We start from the raw sequence: 22,387 nt of genomic DNA on the forward strand, positions 1-22,387 counted from the left end.
GTATTCATGTATTTCTGTGTTTCTCTGTAGGTCACGTTACATTTGAATCCAATTTCATCAGTGCATGTTCACCAGAAGCCTCTGGTGTTTCTTCTCAACTCTCCTTTGCCTCTGGTCTGGAAGCTAAAAACAGAAAGACTGGCACCTGGAATCCGAAGAGTTTTCTTTGTAAGTATACACAGTCCTCTGGCCTGCTCTATATCATAGCTACTTGTTGTACGAGGCATAGAGTTAATGGCATTCATTTGGAAAGATTTTAAACATACATTAAAAAAAAACAAGTTAACAGGAGGTCAAGTTTCAATGTAGGGCTCTGGGGAACAGTTAGGTGGCAGGGCAAAGCAGTTTGGAAAAAGCACCCAATTACTTGTTATGTGAATTCAAGGAAAAGAAACCAAAATTGCTTTTTCAGAGTCTGCATATCATGTAGTTATTTACACTAGCAGCCATTCCAGTTCAAAAAGCTGTGACGGTATAACAGATTGCTGGTCCTGATTAGAAGTTTAATAGTACCACAGTGCAAAAAAACCTCAAAGCAATGGGAAATACTATGGGTGGACCCTAGTTGTGTGGTCTCTGACAAAAACAAAAATCTGTATGTATTGAGCTCAATATGTACAATTATGGTTTATGTCTCTAATGAAGCTTGGTCTATTGAAATGACCGAGCTAAGCCTAGAATGAAGTCATTTTTATTTCTCAGAAAGACTGGAGCACTGCTTATAATGTAGGATCCAAATATTACCTAGTATTTGTAAATCATGTCCTTACAGTTTGCCAGGACATTCAAGTTTGCTATTTGTAGTGAAACAGACAAGTTGTTTGGATTAAATTTTTAATGCGTGACATCATGTCTAATCATGAGTCGTCTTTATTAAAGTTGCAGCTTTTACTATATTCAACTCTAATTGCAGAACTAAACTTGATTATTTTTAGCTGTATCCTTATAGGGTTTAATTTTACTCCTCCAGCACAGCTGACAGTGGTAGGCAGGACTGCTTCTGCAGTACTGGATGGGAACTTGGTGGTGTCACTGTGCATCAGCAGAAGGGGAGGATGGACAGTGCTGCAGCATTAGTGCACTGGGAAGGGACGCCGCTCTCTCACTTGACCTGATATGGTGGTGGCACCATTAAGTGCACCAAGAGTCCTATAACTTGATGGACACCAAAAGTTTTCAAGGGTTGTTTTTCTTTTTCCTGTCATCAGGGTACAAGAGTAGGAGTACTCTTGATATTTTGAACTTTGAAGAAGTCCATCCTGTTTCCAGTGCAGTGTGTTACTGACTGGTGCAAAGAACCTGGGCTTGTTTGTATTCTAATTTGATTCTATTTATAATCTCAGGTTTTCTCATTACTGTGTTAGAGACTCTTAATTGTTATCTTCCTGGTATTACATGTGCTTACTGCAACCAGTACACTTCAGGTCTGCTCTGAAAATGAGTGAGGAACAACATGTTGAGCAACAGTGTGGTAAGATTCCTCACTCCTCTTCTGACCAAAAGTAACAGCACCTTTCATCAATTAACCAAGTCTTGGACCTTCTTTCAGTTTCGTTTTCATCTCCTACAATTGCTATATCATCGCTCCCATTCCATATCAGCTAGTTTGTGTTTGGCCATCTACAGAATCATTCAGGTTGGAAAAGACCTTCAAGATCATCAGGTCCAAGCATCAACCCAACACCACCATGCCCACTAAACCATATCCTGAAGTGCCACGTCTACACGTTCTTTGAATACTTCCAGTGACGGTGACTCCACCACTTCCCTGGGCAGCATGTTTCAATGTTTGATCACTCTCTCAGTAAAGAAATGTTTCCTAATACCCAGTCTAAACCTCCCCTGTCACAGCTTGAGGCCATTTCCTCTCGTCCTATCGCTAGTTACTTGGGAGAAGAGACCAACACCCTCGTCGCCACAACCCCCTTTCAGGTAGTTGTAGAGAGCGATAATGTCTCCCCTCAGCCTCCTCTTCTCCAGACTGAACAACCCCAGTTCCCTCAGCCGCTCCTTGTAAGACTTGTGCTCCAGACCCCTCACCAGCTTCGTTGCCCTTTGGACATGCTCCAGCACCTCAACATCCTTCTTGTAGTGAGGGGCCCAAAACTGAATACAGTATTCAAGGTGCGGCCTCACCGGTGCCAAGTACAGGGGCATGATCACTTCCCTACTCCTGCTGGCCACACAATTGCTGATACAGGCCAGGATGCTCTTGGCCTTCTTGGCCACCTGGGCATGCTGCTGGCTCATGTTCAGCTGGCTGTCAACCAGCACCCCAGGTCCTTTTCTGCTGGGCAGCTCTCCAGCCACTCCTTCCCAAGCCTGTAGCGTTGCATGGGGTTTTTGTGACCCAAGTGCAGGACCCGGCACTTGGCCTTATTAAACCTCATTAAATCTCTTCCCTTCTCTTCTTCCTCCTCCTCCAGGCTTTTCCCTCTCCCCTCACCTTGCCTCTGGGAGCAAAGAGGTGCTTGGCTGAGCGCCATCCATTTCCTTAGAGCAGACTGCACTGGTGTTCAGACTAGTTTGTCTCAGCGGGGCTTCAGCAGGCTGCCTTAAGGCATAGGAACAATAGGAATGTGCTTAAGGCCTCGGCTGCCAAAACTGTATGATTAGCTAAGTGTTTGCTTCAGAAAACTGTTTCAAGCTCTCCTGTTTACAAAAACAGACTTGAAAATGTGAGCAGCAGCACTCATGATTTGTGCCAAACAAGTTGTCTGACCTCAGGAAGTGCCATGGTAAACCTGGGCCCTGGTGCTGCAGGAAGGGATGGACTGAGCTCAGGTGGGGAGGAGAACCTGACAGGTGCTACAGGTTCAGTTCTCCATTGGTGGGACTCAAAAAAAATACCTCCTTTCAGTACCTCAGCCTCTCTAAGGCTCTGCTGGTCACAGTAAGGGCTGAACGTTGTGGTGCCTCACACCATCCTCCCAGCACGTGCCTCTGGCACTGGGATGACGCTGCTCCCTGTAAGCTGTGCAGATACGAGAGCTCACCTTTCCATTGCAGGGAGTGAACTAGCTCTCAGTGTTGACACATTTCTAATCGTGTTTAAACATATGAATAGCTCTCCATAACAATTTTGGATCTCTTCAGGTGCATATAATTTATGTATTCTTCCTTCCACCACGTTAAGGTTTCTATTTTGCTTTTCTGTGAAGAGGTTGAAGAATGTAATTGCAGAACAGCAAGCACCAGGGAGCTAATCCACCATGACTTCTCCCAGTTCAGTCCCTGCAGTCCCTCTCACTCCAGAACTTCATTCTCTGTGTTCTCTCTCTAAGGCAATATTTTTGCTGGAAACATAAGCTAACTTCAATCTCTTATCAGGGGTTCATCAGCCTTCCCACTTTTTATGTGCCAGTTTCGCAGTAGCTACTGTGGTTTGGGGCGATAGGCCATGAGGTTACAGGCTGATCAACTTAAACTGTGGTGGTCATCCATTGCTTTTCCATAGTTCCACTCTGCTCTCAAGGACAAATGCATTGTTTTCCCAAAAGCTTTCTGAAAAAAAGAGCACAGAATCATGCAGCACAGAAAACGTGGGAAGTCCTGGCTAAGTCCTAGCGGCACGTGTGGGCTAGTGCAGTGCGCTGGCAAGAAACTGAGGGGCTCTCGTTTTGCAGCAGAGCTGTTTGCCTGTGTTGTGCCATGCCAGGCTGCAATCCCTGGGACTGCCTCTGGCCTAGAGGAGCCTGTCCCTTTGCGGAATCAAGAGTTCTTGTTTCAGGTGGGTTGTGGGGCAGATAGACATATTGCTTCTACTCTAGTTAGTGGAGAGACTCCCTGCCTCCTTGCCAGAGCCTTCAGCAAGTTTTAGAGAACTGAGCCTAGGATTGTAAATAGCAGTTCCAGCAGAGCTGAGTGCAGAGCTTGCTTCCTTGGCTCTTCTTTGAAAATACTTGGCTTATCCGTGTACTTCTGCAGCTCTGTCTTGTTCATTCTCCTTAAATGTATAGCCAAGCCAGAAAGCAGAGTATTTTGAATCAGAAAAGATTTCATATTTAAAAAACCTTTTTAATGCCCATGAATTCTATGCTCAAAACAGAAATCTGTGTCACGCATACCATAGGAGTGTCATAACTATTGTGTCTGTCTCTATGGAAGCCTCGGACAGGATAATCATTGACTTTCCAGCTTCTCCTTCTGACTTTTCATACAATACATTCATTCACAATTTTGTTAATATACCGTATGTAAAATATGAATTGCACTGTTTCATTGATTGATCCCTACTTAGAAAGGTAAGTAGTGTAAAGAAGTTGGAATGGCAACTTGTGGGACTTACTGCCGATAAAGACAACACCCCTAGAGCCAGGTCAAAGTTTGTAGTTAAAGGATCGTGTAGCCATTAGTCAAGTCCTAGCTGTTTATCTCTTTTTATTACTAGCGATTATTTTTTCTCTGTAAAGCATCATAATAAAGTTATTAAACTGTTACAGGGAAGCGTGTTTGAATAAATAAATAAAAATTACAAATTAATTGTATTAAAAGATCCAACTTTATTTCTAACAAAGAAGATAAATCCAGGATATGAGCAGATAATGAATCAGAGAACTCTGTAAAGTGCTGTTAGTACCATTGTACAGGTGGAGAAACTAAGACACACTGAGCTTAAATGATGTTTATGTTGGAGCAGAGGGTAGAGTTGAGGCTATGCGTTCTCAGTGTCCTCATTAGGAAGATGGTCTGCTACCTTTGCTCTGTGAATTCATTGTTTGAGTTTCCACTAAAGCTGAGCCGCCCCAGATTGCTTTATTTAAAGGAAAAGATTAAAAGATTTAAAGCTTGTGTCAGCATATATCCAAAAGACCAGGAAAATACAGTACTACTCAGTTGGGCTGGAGTTTAAGTTCTTATCGTATAGTTCAAGCTTGGATTTTTTTCCTTGGGCCTGGTCCTCCATTAGGCAGAAAATTAAAATGAATGGGGGAGAAAATCCAGCCTTTGCGTATATGGTTATAGTATAGAGGGAGGCAAAAAGTACCTTCTTGATATACATTTTCATACTTTAAAAATGTTTATTTGGTGTATACATGTGGTTTTGCACATATTTTTATCATGTGATGCACATAGCTTCACTCAGCACAGTGACTCATCATGTGCTTTATCTTCATGGAGGCAGCTCACAATTTCACTTTCACAAAACGTCTACTGGTGGCTAAACCTCGCAGTGGAATAAATTATCATTAAAATTAAATAGCATGCCCCAACCAAACCAAAGATTGTGTTGTGTTAACATCAGGCGCTTTTTTAATGTCACGTTTTGAAGACTTTTTCCCAAACCCATGGCACCACATAGAAGCACAAGTAATGCTTTTAGAGCAACAGTACTTTGGAGGAAGCCATCTGAGATGGAGCACAGGTGCTAAAAGGAGTTGTTCTTTACTGCTCTAGTGCCTTATTGTGTTGTCATTTTGCTTCTCAGGGCATCTTTTCCCATCTGTAAACCAGAGAGAACACTAGTGAGTAGTCTTAAGAAAAGATTTTGGCATCTTGATAAAAACCTGATATAAATTTCTCTGTGTGTTAGAGAAAAATGAAGATATGGTGACCACATAGTGCGGTGTTAACCATACATTTGGCATAGATGGGGTTATTTTCAGACCCTGCATGAGTCATGTATATGTTGATGGGTTAAGCAGGGAAAAATTATGGTGCTGGGGAAATTATTGTGATTTTAGTCAAATAAGTCTTGAGTTTATTCTCATCGTGTTAAAAATAAATATACCAAAGTATCATGGCATTTCAATCTGAAAACACCCAAGATGGGTTAGTGTGTGTACTCTGCCTGACCTAAGTAATTGAAAATCTCCACTTTGATTACTGGTGTATCTAGTCATATTAATCTGATCAGATGTTTTTACGTGTCACAAAAATAGAATGGTTTGGGAACGGGCATTTTCTGTTCGAGTGTTCCTGGGAGGGACCATCAGCCCCCTCATCACTCAGAAGAGCAGTGCATGGGTGGGAAGGTCTGCTCAGTTCAGCGGAATTCAGGGGAATGCTTAGCACCTGTGCTAAATATTATTTTTTTTTTTTCCTCAGCAGGAAATAAATGCCAAAATTATATCATAAAGGGGGAGCGGGAGAGGAAGTTGAAGGACATCTTCATTGGTGATTAGGCTGGTTAGATTACAACAGATCACAATTTTACATAAGCTATGCAACACCTGTAGAAAACGCTTTTACCTGTGATCTTGTTGCAGATCAATCTTGCAGAAAAACCTTACCAGACCTCTCCCACCACCTCACTTTCAAGTTTTCATGTAACAAAATAATTTCTTCCCTTTCCATCAAGTTATTCTCTCCTTCCCTAAAAGAAGTTTATTGCGAATATGTCTTGGCAGAAAACCAGAAGTTTTATGAAACTGCCCAGAAAGCAGGTTTTATAGGTGCTACTCAGCAAGTGAATTTTTTCTTTAGATTTGGTAACTTTCTCAATTGCTTTTATAGCTTAGGAATGTCTTTACTGAGCAAGTGAAAGTAGTGAGAATTAAATCAATGAAAGAAGGGACCCAGTCCTTTGTGACTTCATGTCAGAAACCACTATTAGAATAGATCCAAGAAACTCTTAAATATCTACACATGTGATTTTATATAATATTTGATTTGAGATGTGATGCTTCAGCTCTCTCTGAGTTAGTTATTTGCGTGATTGAATAAGAGTTATGGATGAGAAAGCACTTATGCAAGCAAATAACCTTACTCAGAACAACCCCTTTAATAGGACTGAATGTATGTGTTAAGTTAGTAAAATGGAGGAAGAAACAAAAGTAATGATAAATACAAAACCAGATCATATGGTCTTGGTTTGAGATTTGAAAAGAGAAAAGAAAAGCTTTAAAGAAGAATATGTGATAGAATGAGGAGTTTAATTATTAGTAATTTCTCTATGTCTAAGAAGAAAAAAGCCATGTTCTTATTTCAGCCAATAGCTGGTTTATTCCTTTCACTTCATGAAAATATGGTTCAGATATTTTGGGCCTTTGCCACCAAACCACAGGCTGTTCTATGGTTTGCACTAGATTTTGGATGACTGTCAAAACTCACTGAAAAACAAGTGCTATTTGTTTTCCTGTGCCTAGTATTTAACGGGAAATCAGGAGGCTAAATTTCCAATCACTGGTTAAACAGACCCAGATGTGAACAGAGTGCTCTGCTAGGAGAAGAGTGAGAAAGGATAGGAAATGCATGACTAGTGATAAATTTGGTATAAATAGTGACCTTTCACTATTCAAAGTAAAAACAGTAGATTTTCAGTGTTGTATAACAGTGTGAAGAGGAATTTAAAAGGATGTTTACATTTCTATAGAATCCTGTGTTTGGATTTTTTTGGTAAATCTTCATCAGTCTTCTACTCAGGAGCTTGAAATAATCCTATAGTTGCCCTTTTCCACTTGGCAGAGTTCATATTCCCCCTTCCCTTCCCCACACCATTTCCTTGCCTTTTGAAAGAACGTGAAAATAACATTAAGTGTCTAATTAAAAGCAATATTTAGTAAACAGTGGCTCTTACTATGCCTTTCACAATAGCAAATTTCCCTGGAGACTTTGTCTTGTGGCCTGATTCAACCCCCTGCAAAATCCTGCTTTTCTAAAGTCTATGTAACTGGTTCACTTCCAGAAATATCAGGGCGACCTCAGGCTACGTATGGTGGTTGTTCTTATGTTCTTGGCAATAGAGTGGAAGGATTTTGTCAGAAGTACAGATGGCAGAAAACAACAAGGTGGTACATACATATCTGAAAGTGATGCATTGTCTGCATTCAGTAAAAGGAGTTTGAGTACAATAACCCTAGTAAGGCATCTTTAAATATCTAGGGGTTCGGGTTTTTTTCATTCAAAGCTTGCTTCATGAAGGCATTACAGAAGAGAAGTGATATTTTTGGCTTAGGAAGCAAGATACAGTATATGAAGCAAATATGCAGTTTATAGTAAAAAATGCCTGTATGTAGTAGTGTGATGTCCCAAAATAGGGAAATTTTATGATATATAGGTGTCCTCTGCTTTTACTGTAAGCACTTTGGTTTGGGCAGAAATATTTCAAAAATACCAATTTGCCAGTAGATTTCAGAGGAAGCCAGGCGGATCAATGTGCTTCCGTTTCTCCTTTCATGGGATGTTCAAGTCCTGCGATTTTTTGGAGCCTGGTTTGCTAAGAGTATCACACGGTTCATACTCGATCTTCTCCCATCCCAGGTGATTTAAGCCATCTTTCAAAACTCAGGCTTTATTGCTTGGTGTTTCTTTCAGCTTCAACAGCAGGCTGTCTTCATGGGTCACCGCTCCAACCAAAACTTAGTGTTGAGAGTGTGGATGGGCCAGGTCTGGATGCTGCTGCCTTTTGGATTTGGTGCTGGCCTTTCTCGTTGCTGCTGCTGACTGGTGCTGAGTGCTCCTTCTTCTCACACCCTCTAGGAGCCCAGACCCATCACTTTCGGAGAAAAGGGAGCTGATAGTTAGGCAGACTTGGGCTCTATGTTAAACTGCAAGAGTAAGGAAAGAAACACCGTTCTGGCATTTAGTGGTTGAGGTGCGTTCCCAGACCCATCTTGCAAGACGCTGAAGGGCCTGAAACAGGCGTCTGCAACAGTCTTTTCCCTCTGTATGGCCACGGCTCCTTCCCTCCTTTGCTTGCCTCAGTAAACAGGGGGTTTCGCTAGTGGAAGTTTACAGAAGCAGGCAGTGGATTTTGGCAGGCTATTGGTGTTAGTGACGTGGAGATAATAAATCACAACAGGTTGTGTTACTGAGTCATCGATTCCAGTGGAAACTATAGCTGCAGTTGCATAAGATATGCTTTAATTCTCCCCTTCTCTTCTTCCACTAAACTGAATCTAACTTGAAACAGAATCCCTGGAAAAGCTTCTGCTACCTTATTTTGTTCAGATTAAACGACTGTTATGTTGAGTCTATTAAGATGATGTCAGATTGTGAGATGAGCGGACAATTACCTGTGTGTGATTAATAAACCCCTGCTGAGCCCTAAACTTTGGGAAGAGATTTCCCCTTTACACAATTTTTTTTTTGTTTGTTTCCTTTCCTTTTTATCATTCTAGTAACTGTTCGATCAGGGTTTTGAAAGTTGCGCTTGCTTGGACACAGTTTCAGCTTTGATGGAAAATCCCAGGATCTTCTTTCTAGATACATAAAGACATGCAAGAGTCTGATCCCACAAGGTTCTGCTTTCATCCTGAGAAAGTGTTGAGCAGCCTTAATTCCTATCAAGATCTTTGGTGGTTGGCACACTGAGCATCTCCTAGGAAGTAGAATTGAAATCTAAAATGTAGTTAAGAAAATGCTGGTTCTTTTATGTGTGTGTTTTTGAAAACATGAAAGCTGGTAGTGGAATTTTGTGATGACTGTAAGTGGTCTTGAGAACACTAAACTGAAAATGAAAAATTTTGCTACTTCCTGAAAGCATCGCACCTCTGTGGCTGGTAAGGACTATACAAACGGATAAATGATTCACAAATGTTGCATGTCATTTCAAAAGCAGCATGTTTCTTAGTCACTTACCAAAAAGAATTGTTCTCTTGGTGATTACTGTATGTTGTATGTGGATTTATGAACAACTGAAGATACTTTTTTGAGTTTCCAAATACCTGGTATTTTTCCATCCATGGCTTTACTTTTAGTCTGTAAGGGGACCAAAGCACATCAAAGTACATTATGAAAAACACCAGCTGAGTCTGAACCCTATGCGGGCTGCTCTGAAAGTTAGTTCAAGTTTTTGAATTTTGCTCTGAGCAGATTTACTCCTCTTCTACACATTCCACCACAGGTCTCATAATGTATAGCTCAGATAAAAATACGAAGGATGCTGCTTTTCTTCTGCTAGTATATTTGCCTCAGTCTTGGCTTTGTGAGTGGCTTTGTTGGTCACTTGTGCTGGAGGGCCCTTGGTGGGTAGTGGTGTAGCTCTTGCTGTGAGGGGAGGGCTTGGTTCATTCTCTGTAGCTGTGGACTCTTAACTTTGTTTTCTGAGTCATCTCCCAAAGGTGCCTACCTCTCTCTCAAGGCTAAATTATGAACTCGCTTCCTACTTGGGAGTTCTGAATTACAACTACATTAAATATTTAAAATGTCATAAAGCAAAAAAAGTAAATATCCCTCCCTGGATCAGGTTCAAAGGAAATAAAAAAAAGCAATAAACATTTAAAAGGGGAGAAGGAAATAGGTAAAATAAGAAACAGAAGATGCTATTTTGAGTGTGTGCAGTGTTCACGCTCACCAGTGTATATATTTGAGACGACTCAGGGTTGGTTCTGAGAGTTGTTGCTTCTGGGGAATAGTAACTTATGCTATTTGGCACTTCTGCCAGGTAGCTGATGTCTTGAACTACCCTGGCAGCCTTGCAAGGGCACTGTTTCTAAGACTGGAAAGTTTTCTTAAGGGACATATAAAGGCTTTTTTTTCCCCAGAATGAGGAGTCTATGGTTCCTTGCCTCTGTACAGGGCAAAGAAAATTACAGTCCCTATTTCCCTCAATGGTCAGCAGGGTAGTAGTGCATGTAATCAAAATATGCTCCTAAACAATATTTGGTTCTGTGATGGAATACTTGGGTTCTGGTAGCAGATTTTCAAAGTACTGTACTTGATCCTTGTTTTTTCTGACTGCAGAAGAGCCATTTGAACTGGGTCCTTGCTGTGGCTAGTGGCCATCGCCAGTATCTCTTGGTCTTGCAAACTGATTTTCCACATCAAGCTTGGAAGGTTCCTAATTTAGGCTCAGAAATGTGACAGGGCATGTAGTTGAACCCACCAGTTTCTGGTGCAGTCACTTTTAATGCCTCGCAACAACAGGAAGAAATAGAGCTGGGGCACTTTTTCCACTCTGCAACCTCTGAAAGTAACCATTGAAGGAGATGAAGTGAGGAGATAAAAATACATGTGGCGGCAGTTTTTTAATCACCCAGTCGGCTGTGTAATGAGTGCTCAGACAAAAATTGTTGATATATTCCCAAATATTTAAAAGATTCTTTGGTTTTAAAGCTCTGGCTTATCCTAAGTGCGTTAGAGTGCTGCTTTTGGTTTGTTCTGAAGAGTAAGTAGTTAATGTTCAGGGCAGGTGTTGAAACAGTGATGGTTGCCTTTTTTGGAAGAGTCTGTTGAATTCTTTCCAGAAAAAATAACGTGCTTGGCTCACTTAAGCTTGCCTTAGGTCTGTGTAGTAAAAATCCCAACACTGGCAGGCACAGCAGAACTCTGCACTCCTTTCTAAAACCTGGTAGTGGAACCAGCGTTTCAAATAGACTTTAATCACTAGTACGTGATTAAAAAAATAAATTATGATAAGCTTTGTGTTTATTTAAAGATGTTTACTGTATGATCATTTAGTGAGGATGCTTATGCCAGACTTTTTAGTTGCTCTGCTTTCTGTCTGTTGGTTCCTCCCTAGTAGGACTTGGTAACTTTGGGGTTCATTGATAGGATCTGTCTCACAGGAAGACATTTGTCATGCCGCGGGATGATGCAGCAGGTTTTCAAGTTTTAATTAGTAATAAATGGAAAACCAAGTCTATTCTGAGGCAGAAAGCTGTTGTGTTAGCAGACATTTAAACATCTCAAATACCAAATGAAAAATACAGTGAAAATGCATTGTTGCAAGCTAATGTGTTTCCTTGGTCAGTATTTAGAAGGAATAATATTTTCTCTCACACTTTCCTCAGATCATAGAATCATAGAATCTTTGGGTTGGAAGGGACCTTTAAAGGTCTTAAAAGGTTACACTGACAGTTCTTTACTCTGATACTGACCATAAAAAATACCAAAACCATTGTGAAACAGCGAAGATGAAAAGCAGTTACTGTACTTGTCGGATAAACTAGTATTTTTGCGGTAGTTAAGGAGGTTTGTTCCTGAGAGTGGAATGCCAGCATCTTTTCAATATCCATGCAAAATAATCACTAGTGAAGTCCTTAAATTCTGCAATTTTTATACATGGGCGATTTTTCTAGTTAGGCCAAGGCTGTACCTAGACGGCCCACATGTCTCGGCTCTAAAAGACAGCATTGCTAAGAGGCACTCGCTGTGTGATCCCTGTGTGACCTGTCTTGTGCTGTGTCAGTGTCATCCTATGAGACTGTGCGCACTCTAAAATGTAATGTATTAGGAGCATGGTAGAGATGCCCCATAACACCAGCCCATGGTGTAGCTGCTTTTAAGTGGTGGAAGTACAAAGTGAATGATATTTGCTAAATACGTTTTAAAGGTAACTCTGTTGCGCTCTTTTCCTACTGTTGTAGATTTGGGGGCAGTGGTTTTTCTCTAATGGCAGAGTTTGCTTTCTTATGTGAGTAGGAGAGTATTGAGAGAACATGGTGTATGTTACGCTGAATAAAGACGTTTTTCTTTAAAAGAGATGCTTTATGGTAGTCATGTGAAAAACAACAAATAAGGAAGATCATTCAGAATTGAAAGAGATGTTAGTTTAAACTTTGAAAACTTTTCTGGCAAAAGGATTCCTAAGCTGGTTTTTGTGATGGGTCTTGAACTCTGAATTACATGGGCCTTATCTTAAAGGAGAGTATGTGCTATGTGCATAATAAATGCTAATGTAATAGCTAGAGCACAGGGAAGAACTTTGAAATACTTTCCGTGTACCAAAGGGTGTAATTTATGTGTCTACTTTGACAAATATTTGCAGGTGCTAAACAAACTGATACATAACATCCTGAAATAGTGCTGTGAACAACCGCTCCAGGGAAGGTAATAGTTGGATGCCGTTAGTTAATTTCTGTAATTGGAACATGACTTCAGATAATCTCTGTTAAATATTTGCTGTTGATGTATTTTGTTGTTTAAAAGGTTAGAGAGGTACTTATGACCATTATCCTGCTATAAGATGTAAATAATTATTTACATAATACTCAAGACAGGTTAGAAATTGTTATGATGTTTTTTCATTCTTCCAATCACCATCGTTAGTAGTTTGGATTTTCAGCTGGAGAAAAAAAAAATACTTTTGTTCCACCAAAGAAATCTGGGTTAGCAAAAAGACAGGGGAAGAGAAGGGGGAGAAGAGCAGCAGACTGACTCAGACTTCTTCCCGGGCTGCCTGGGGACAGCACAAGAAAATGGCACTTCTTTCCTGAAGCCTTGTCTGCTGCAGCAGACTGGAAGTAGGGGTTGTGTGTTCTATCTGAGCAGGCACTGCTTGCACACTACTACAGGGAATATGTCCAAAGAAGTCTTCCCTGCTGCATTCAAACCTGAAAGCTTACTGATCTTGTTGTGCTTTCTCACTCAAGCATATGTTATTTTTGACTTGACATTTTAGATCTTAGTGAAAGTGTGTATGGAAGGACCAGCCCAGGCAGGGCACGCAGGCCCTAGTCCTTGCGGACTTTGAAGGAAGAGACAATGAAGTGTATGGGTGGGTGATGGCTCCTGAGGTTGGGCAGATGAAGGAATGCCCTTCTTTCACCACTTGCTGTAGGGACCTCTTTGAGAGCTGACAAATGCTCTGGGAAGTGTTGGCCATATCCCTGTGTAGGGACAGGAGAGCCAAAATGTTGCTGTTGGGATGATCTTGCTTTGCAGTAAACCTGGAATGACTTATTTGTCTCTCAAGACCAATGCAAGTTGAAGCAGGTCCCAGTCTGAAAGAGAGTCTGACCTTGTGACCCTCTTCTTTTCTTGAATGATGCTATTGCCACTCCAGTAAAGTTGTATTTGAAAATCTTAGGCTATTCCACAGAACCCGTTACACTTCTACTCACTGTTTTTCCATTTTGACTATTTTAAACAACATTTTATTTTTTCCAGTCAGGATCTGAGTTAATATAACCTATTTATAAGGATTTTTTTAAAGATGTGTAACTCATCTGCTTTATGTATTAGACTAAAGCATTTCCTCGCTTCCTGCAAATAAAGCAACAGGATATATCATCCCTTTCCGTTAGCCTTTCTCTTTCCTTACTCTGTGTTTCTCTGTTGGTCTTTATCTGTCACTGAGCTTGGACTCATGTTCTTTCTGATTTGGGAGTTACCTCGGTAGTTCCCAGTTTCATTGAGCTTCCCATCCTTCTCTCCCTTCAGTTCCTCAGACCATTCTCTTACTCTCTCCTGTCTTAGTTTTCTTTTTCAGCCCTTCCCTCGCCCCCACAGTTCGGTTCCTGTTGCAGCACTGTCGTACCACTTCTGCAGCCATACAACTTCAGAGAGTGGCTCTCGGAGAGCCCTCCATTAGTCAGCTGCCACGTGCATCCCAGCCAGGCTGATGGGTGCTCCATTTTTTAAAAACATCTCTGAAAAAAGAATCATTATGCAGATGTTAAAACACGTGAAGTTTAGGCATTGTTGGAAATAAACTGTAATTGCCTTCAGTGGATGCATTTGGATGTGACATATTACATTGCTTAAACATGCTACCTGTCTGTGCGGATTAATGTACCACATTAAAAATATGGTTTTATTCCCATCAGGTGTCTTTAGGTTCCGTTGTTCAGTTTGAGAAGGGAAATTTCTCCTTGTCAGCGGAAACGGAAGAAAAGCTTTTTCCTGAGAAAAATGAACATCTGCTACAGTGGGCCCAGAAGGAATACGGAGCAGTAACATCTTTCACTGAACTCAAAATATCAAGAAACATCTATATTAAAGTAGGAGAAGGTAAAACAAAGCAAAACCAACAGAATTGATAGGCACTTCTAGATGGTGAGAATAAGTCTTGCTGTAGTATTATTTCACATTTTTTATTTTAACTGTTAAGCATACCTCTCATTTTCCAAGAGATGCGATATGAAAGGGGAAGGCAGAGAAATAAGCAAGTCTAAAGATCAGACCTTGGATTTAGGTAACTTGTAATGGATTCTGGTGCCATAATTTTATGCTCAGAAATGTGGATGCAATTGGCCAGAATATTACAGGAGTCAAACTTCACCTTTTAAAAGGAATAAAGTACTCATAGTGATTGCTTGGGTGTCTTCATCTCAAGGACTGAAGAAGAGAACCTGAGGTATGGGTAATTTCTAGAAAGACCTGAGTTATATTTTTTTCAGTATTTGCTCGTACAAGGATCCACGCTACTTTGGACAAAGAATTATTGCTTTCCTCACCAAGATAAGTTGCATCAGTCTGATGTCCTCATGTATTTTCATCCCAAGGAGCAAGATTTCCTGTCCCTGTGAGCCGCATGCCAAATTCATCAGGTGGCCTAGGGCAGGTCAGTTCCTCGGGGATTTCACAGGCCCATATTAGGGTAGGATTTGGGCTGTAGCTCTGTAGCTGAGCAGTGTTGGAAAAACTTAAGAATATGAGCCTTTGCAGCACCTTCTGGCTCATGCTTTCCCTCAGCTGGCTGCCGTTCACGTAGCACGTCTTCTGCAGGGGAGTTCCACCTGAGCTGGTCATAAACTGTGGATAACACAAGAGCCACAGCTTTTCTCTTCACTACGTTCTTGGAGCAAGGCAGTCTGTTCAGGAGGGTTTATGCCCTACTTATCTCTATTCAAGTTCATTTTCTGGAAAAACTATAATTAGTAAAAGGAACTTTGCAGGGAGAACAGACTTTCCTCTGCAGTATGATTGGGGGTGAAATTTTCTTTTTTCACAGGTATGGGATGTTGTAAGCTGTCGGTGTCCTTTACCTAATGGCCTGCAATTCACTGTTGTTTTTCTTCTGTGAAGATGTCATCCAAGTTCAGGCTAACACAAACATCCAGGTTTAGGCTAAACCAAAACCAGAAAGAATAAAGGCTGGTAAAAATGAACTGGAACTGATTTGCATTGCAGCTAGTGGTCCAGATATTTTGAAACTAATTGTTGTCTCTCAATAATTGTTGTCTCTCAAAGTTCAGTGATGAGAAAAGTAGAAATCAATAGAATGTTTTATCAACATCCAATGAGTGCTTGTGGGCTTAGCATTTACTAGCACCAGCAGCCTAATTTAGTAGCACTTCAGCAATTTTTCCAGAGGAACTCCTGCATAGCTGAACTAGTTGGCTACAAAAAAAACCCCAAAACCCTTCTGTGGAGAAAACATTCTTTCCTCACCACCTGTATCTGATCATTGGATTTCCTAAAGCATGAGGCTTGCCCCCCAAAATCGGAACATGCCTGTGGTGGTTTTATCCCAATCCTGCCAAATTTGTACAGGATTCCCCTGCATGATTTTTGTTCTACTTGGCACCAGTCTTAGATTTTAATGCCAAAAAATCATTCAGAAATACATTTATTAGCTTATTAAAGTGCTCCTGGAACGTATACATGGGAGTAGTGGTCTCTGCGTTGCAGAGACGAACATTTAATTAGATATGTCAAAAAACAGATAAAATGTTGCTTGTTGATTTGCGTGTCTCCAGTCAAACTAAGCAGCTAAGTAGGAGAGCTTTGCATCATCTTTAGAATGTGTTAAAACACAATTTAATTAGGAGTAAGTACACAAAATGGAACTTGGCAGGCAACCAAAATAGTTTCTGAGAAGGCTCCTGCAAACTAGCTCAGCTGTAACCATACTTGATTTTGATTTAAATTCTTGGCAGAAGAATGAATATGCGTGTTATGTGTGGGGGTTTTGCATGTGTTCAGGGGTGGGGAGAGGGTCAGTTCTCCAACTGCAGCCATCGTGCGAGGAGTTCTATGGAAACCACATGGGACGTGGACCTGGTCTGCTTCTCTGCAGAGTGAACAATGGAACCACTGGATTCCACAAAACCACAGTGTATGCTGATGGACATTTCAGGCTTTTCATACAAAACTCACAGTCCTCAAGTGCTTTAGTCAGGTACCCGCAGCTGCCAGTCTGTGAATCACAGCTATTATTACTCATAATCTATAGGTGGTGATATGAAGCAGTTCCTTGCTATGTGACTGATGCAGAATTTAATGGCAGTATTCATGTAATTGTCTACATTTCAGCTTCACTCAAGTTAAAAAAGTCTGAAAATGGAAGATGTAACATTTTAGCTGAATACAGCAGACAGAAAATGCAAGCCAGAGGACAAAAAGATCTGAAGGAGGGTGATCTTTCCTAGAATAAAACTGCTTCTCACGCCATGGGTCTCTGAAATCACTTTTGAAGCTGCAAATGAAAGGCAGCAGAGTGAACTAGCAAACTGGGTCAGGGCTAAGTGCATCTGAATCCTGTCAATGCAAAAGAGTGGCTGATCAAATACTGCAGGGGTGGTGAGCACAGTGAGAACTTAAAGGGGCCAGAATGAGGGTGTGGAGGACGCGGGCACAAGAAGTGGGGTTCTCGTTCTTGCTTTGACTTGTGCAGTGAAGGAGAAGGCAAAGAGATTGCTGTGATAATCATTATCAGATTCTAGAAAGAGGGACTGCTTATGGTGAAAGTGATCTTAGTACAGGTTTTTCAGCAGAAGTCAGTTTAATTCCTCGTGCTTCAATAAGATATGATTGTACAAGTTAGGAAGACTTATCAGTTAGCTAAATGTTACCTAACTCATCCAGGACCACCAGTGTAAATCCAGGGCAGATGTGCTAGCCTGGAGGGAGCCTAATTTCAACACATTTCTTAGCTAAAAAAAAAAAAAAAAAAAAAATAGTAGTCAACCATAACAATAACTATGCTGGAAAGTGTACAGTCTGTTTACAGACGGTAACACTGTGCTTCTGTCCTGGCAGAAGCTGAAACTTTGGTCCTGACTCTGAATTTGTAGCCTGTAGACACTAGTGTGCGTATCCTGCACACCGGACTTGCTTGGTTTACAAAGGGCAACGAAGCTGGTGAGGGGTCTGGAGCACAAGTCTTATGAGGAGCGGCTGAGGGAACTGGAATCGTTCAGCCTGGAGAAGAGGAGGCTGAGGGGAGACCTTATCGCTCTCTACAACTACCTGAAAGGGGGTTGTGGCGACAAGAGTGTTGGTCTCTTCTCCCAAGTAACTAGTGATAGGACGAGAGGAAATGGCCTCAAGTTGTGCCAGGGGAGGTTTAGATTGGATATTAGGAAAAATTTCTTCACCGAGAGAGTGGTCAAGCATTGGAACAGGCTGCCCAGGGAGGTGGTGGAGTCACCACCACTGGAAGTGTTCAAAAAATGTGTGGATGTGGCACTTTGGGACATGGTTTAGTGGGCATGGTGGTGTTGGGTTAACGGTTGGACTTGATGATCTTGAAGGTCTTTTTCAACCTTAATGATTCTCTGAATACTTGTAGGTGACTGCGTTGGTTTCAGGCTTTTGCTGTGCCTCCTGCTGGGGGGCACTGCCCGGAGTTTCTACTCTCCCTCCAAAGATGGCTGCTGCCCCTTCCCTGCTCAGTTTATACCTGCTATTAAATGTCAGTCGAGGTTCTGATCTCCGTCGTGCTAAGGGCTAGTATACTGCAAAATGCACACAACTCCCCCCTCTGCCTCCGCCTCAGAATGGCTGAGGAAAATCCCAAACGCCTCGCTTATCCCCAGCTCAGACTTTGAATGGCGAGCTCTGCTTGGATGGGATTTTTATTGCTGAATTAAGCTGCTGCCCAGGGTACCTGTCTTGGAGAGTGACAGCTGGTTAACAGCACTCATTTTCATGAAAACCGCCTCGTGATTTTAAGGTGGGATACTCAACTTTTATCCAACTTAGCCAATGAACCCATGGATGACACCTAATTTGTGCAGAACAGAGCAGACGGTGTCTGTCCTCGTCTGTAAAATGGAGGTGCTGCCCGCAGAAACTACAGATCCCAGTGTGCAATCCTCCATCCGAGCACCCTGGCGCATGCTGGCGGGGAGGCGGCTGCCGGCCGCTGTGCACAGCTCCGCTGTGTGCCCGCTGGCGAGCAGGGCCCCACCACACCCGGGTGTGCCGGCCGGAGACCCTCCGCTGAGGGTGTTGCAGGCGAACCTCATGTCAGATTCCATATTGTGCCTGTGGAGGTTAGAGAGGCAAGACTGTTTGCTGGCTGGTTTAGTAAGGTTCTAAATTAATTGCAGGCACCTGCAGTCCCTTTCCAAAGTAAGTAGACAGCCCTGAAACTAAAAAAGAAGCGTAGCGAGAAAAGATGAAATGGATCCCCTTTTCTTTTCTGTTCCAGCCCAGGTCTTGGTAGCTGGTACGGACGGGAGTATATACACTTTGCGGAAGGGGGGGAAGTAAACGTGTACGTCAAGTAGCCAGTGACAGAGTTAAAATTTGCCGCAGAGGAAAGCGTGCTATCGAGCAGAGGCCCAGGCTGGGGAGCCCCTGTGCTGGTGGTGGCGAGAGCAGTGGTTCTTGAGAGCTCCAGAGGTGTTTAATGGAAGTGCCAGGAGCAGGAACCAAGTTCTTTGCGATGGCAAACGATAGCACGTGTGGTAATTATCCACAGACTGCTCAGGGGCTGTTGTTTTATGGCTTGAATTGTATTGTACGGCAGCTGAGAAGCAAATACCTAGTATCTGTGTGTGTATATATATAAAATCAAGCTCAGTGTAGACCATTTGGGATCGTTTTCCATTCTGTGCTGTTGTGGGAGGAGCTGGCAGAACTGCTGCTGCATTCAAGGCCAATCTGGCAGGGCACGTACCAGATGTTAGAGGAGTGCTTTCCTTGGGCAGTGTGAATAGTTACAGCCTCGTACAGCTCTCGTAGATTCTGTAGGGAAGACAGCAAAGTTAATATTCAAAGACTACTTTGTGTAAGATCGGGAGGAGAAACTCCCCTAATTGTTTCTGCAGTGCAGGGGTCACAGGAGTCTCTGGTCTCCCTGCAAAGTTGTGTACGACACACAGATGTGCTTTGGGGTGACATTTCAGCTCTCCTCTAGGGAGCAAAGGCGAACAGTGGGCTCAGCCCAGCTGAGTTCGTCCATAGTTTTGCATGCATAATGCATTATATTTTTTCTTTTTTTTTTTCTGTCTTGCTACTGACCTTCATAGGAAAGCCTTCTTTGTAAAGCAAAGGTCAAAGAGCCAGCCATTTAGAATTCTGTTCTTAGAGGACTTTGTGTCTTTGAACGTGATACTTAGTCCTTCTTTGTATTGTGACAATTCATATGTAAAACTATTGCAGAAATACAAACTATTCCTATTTTTCAATGGAAATACTGCTTCCTGGGGTACAGCAATGTAGGCTGTGCATGAGAACTTCATACCAAGTGACTATTTTTTTATGTTTTGCATTGTACCGTAGTTAATGCTCATGATCAGGTAGACAGTTAAAACCAAAAGAGAGATTGAGTATCTACTCTAGAATGTCTTCATTTCAGTTATGGATATTATGGTCAAATTTCCTTAATATCAACAACTGATTTCGTCCTCTTCTTGCTATGTTCAATTTTCCATGCACAAGAGAACTGCAGTATTTCTAGACAACACTGACTCTGACTACACAATATATAGGAAAATATATTGAGTAAGGAAATGGAAAATACCTTCTGTGATTTTTAAAATATGGTAAACTTATAATAACAAGAATAAAACATTTTCTAAAGGGAGAAGGAATTGATTGCAGAAGTTTTCTAGGAGTTGATTTCAAAAGAAAGAATTTTTTAAAGGTGCAAGGAACAAATTAAATGTATTTTATTCATTTTGGAAAATGCTCACATATTTTGCTTCAGTATTGTTTTCAGATTTCTCTCTGTAGGTATTTTCTTTCATTAAATATTTAAATCTGTAAATAGAAACTGTTCAGTTTAGAAGTGTATATTTTACATCAGAGGTGTGCTGTGTTGTTGCAACAGTGATCTCCCTTTCAATATTACGTTGATTTGTTGTAAGTGCTTATGATAGGTAATAGATATACCTTTTAGCCTAAGGACCTATGTTATAAAACACAGTGCCGCACTGAAGTAGATGTGGTACATACATGCATGTAAGCTGATATCTATGTGTAAAGGTGCATATACTTTCTTTTTTTTTTCCCCTCTCCAGACCAAGTTTTTCCTCCCTCGTGCAACATAGAAAAGAATTTTCTCTCTTTAAATTACCTTGCGGGATACCTGCAACCAAAAACAGCAGAGGGGTGCCTTATGTCTAACTTAGTCCAAGAAAGAGAAGTTCATATCATTGAACTAATCACTCCAAATTCCAATCCATACAGGTAAAGTATCATCTAAATAGACTAAGTCTGTTTGAAATCATACCTAAAGATGTCATCTGTCTCTTGAAAATCAACTGAAAGTAGCCATTTTGTCCTTACAAGAAGAGCTTGGACCTTAGTACTTTGCCTTAAATAGAAATTAGTCCTTCAGTATATAAAAATTTTGGATTCTGCTTCCCAATCCCAGGATTTTTCTGGACAAGACTGCAAAGCACAGTTTTTATGGACTGTATCCTGCCTTCCTTCTTGCTCAATCAGTAAAATTTTTTCCAACAATAAGGTGAATAAGGGAATATGAATAAGGGCAGCATCTGACAGACAGGGTTTAAGATGGGACCACTGTATGAGGAGGTGAGAGAGAGGTTAAAAGTAATTTTGAGCTGTCACAGGTAGCGACATCTGGCAGCAAGGCCTAGGGCAGTGGCTACCAAACAGTGGTCCAGAGATTTCAGGTGATCTGTGGTCCATGGTAATTGATCCACAGCTGGTCTGCAGAATCATTACAGTATTTTCTGTCAAGCTTCCAGTTGAGTTTAAGGGCTAGTTTGATAATTGCAAGAAATGTTAAGGGTTGACAGTGGTCCACTGACCAAAAAAGTTTGTAACTAGCAGTTAGGGAAAAGTACTTAACTCTCTGTACATGTTATGAGGATTATCTAAATTGTCAAAAGTACCTTTGGGAGGTAAGACATTTAAAACATTCATCCTTTGCTGATCTCTCCTAGATCTTAGTGGGACGACATGAATGGGGTTTGCTTCAGATAGTCCTACCTGGAAAAGCTCTTCATAAGTGCTGAGTAGGGATGCCAGAACAGAAATTTACTATGAAACTTAGACGGTTTTCCCTTTTGCAGGAAGAATAGTACAATTTAATCGGAGATAAGGTAGAATTAAAATCCTGTCTGCGTACTGCAGGCACTGGATATCCAGCATCGTCCAATTGTGCTCCTCATGCAGTTACATTTGAGCACATCCCGTCCCTAATGAGAAAATCACACAGGGAGATAGAGGTGGGAGGAGGGGTCTTTGCAAGAGGGTAATTATCTCATTGCAAGATGGTGAACCTGGAGCCTGAGAATATTCTTGCCTAGCAACCTTGAGAGAGTAAGAAAGTGCTGAGATGTAGTGGAAGTGGAGTAGGCAAGCCCAAATGATCCGCCTCTGTGTGGCTTGAGTTGCAGCCCCATCCTGGACAGAGCTGTTCTTTAGCATCAACATCGTTGCAAGTCCCTTGCAGTGTTACGCAATGACGGCTTGGTCTCCAAGCCCTCTGGGCTTTTGGCTTTGGCTGATAGTACAATAGGAATTTGTTTTTCGGGCAAAATGTTTAAATGTTTTGTTATTAAAAGTAAAAAAGTAGTAAGTTAAATTCCTCATGCTTCGTTCTTAGTTTTATGTATTATCCACAACTATCTTT

The 22,387-nt window shown here is 41.5% G+C and overlaps 1 protein-coding gene across 1 annotated transcript in view; it reads left to right on the forward strand.

The window, feature by feature from the left end:
* TGFBR3 (transforming growth factor beta receptor 3) overlaps positions 1-22,387 on the forward strand; it is a 104,735-nt gene that overhangs the window by 54,966 nt on the left and 27,382 nt on the right. Inside the window, exons 3-5 of the mRNA XM_082003126.1 lie at positions 31-168; positions 14,433-14,616; positions 20,802-20,970. Coding sequence (XP_081859252.1) covers positions 31-168; positions 14,433-14,616; positions 20,802-20,970 — 491 coding nt within the window. The remainder of the gene's footprint in view (positions 1-30; positions 169-14,432; positions 14,617-20,801; positions 20,971-22,387) is intronic.

The sequence above is a fragment of the Phaethon aethereus genome, assembly GCF_964289735.1.
Source record: "Phaethon aethereus genome assembly, chromosome: 8".
Classification (NCBI taxonomy): domain Eukaryota; kingdom Metazoa; phylum Chordata; class Aves; order Phaethontiformes; family Phaethontidae; genus Phaethon; species Phaethon aethereus.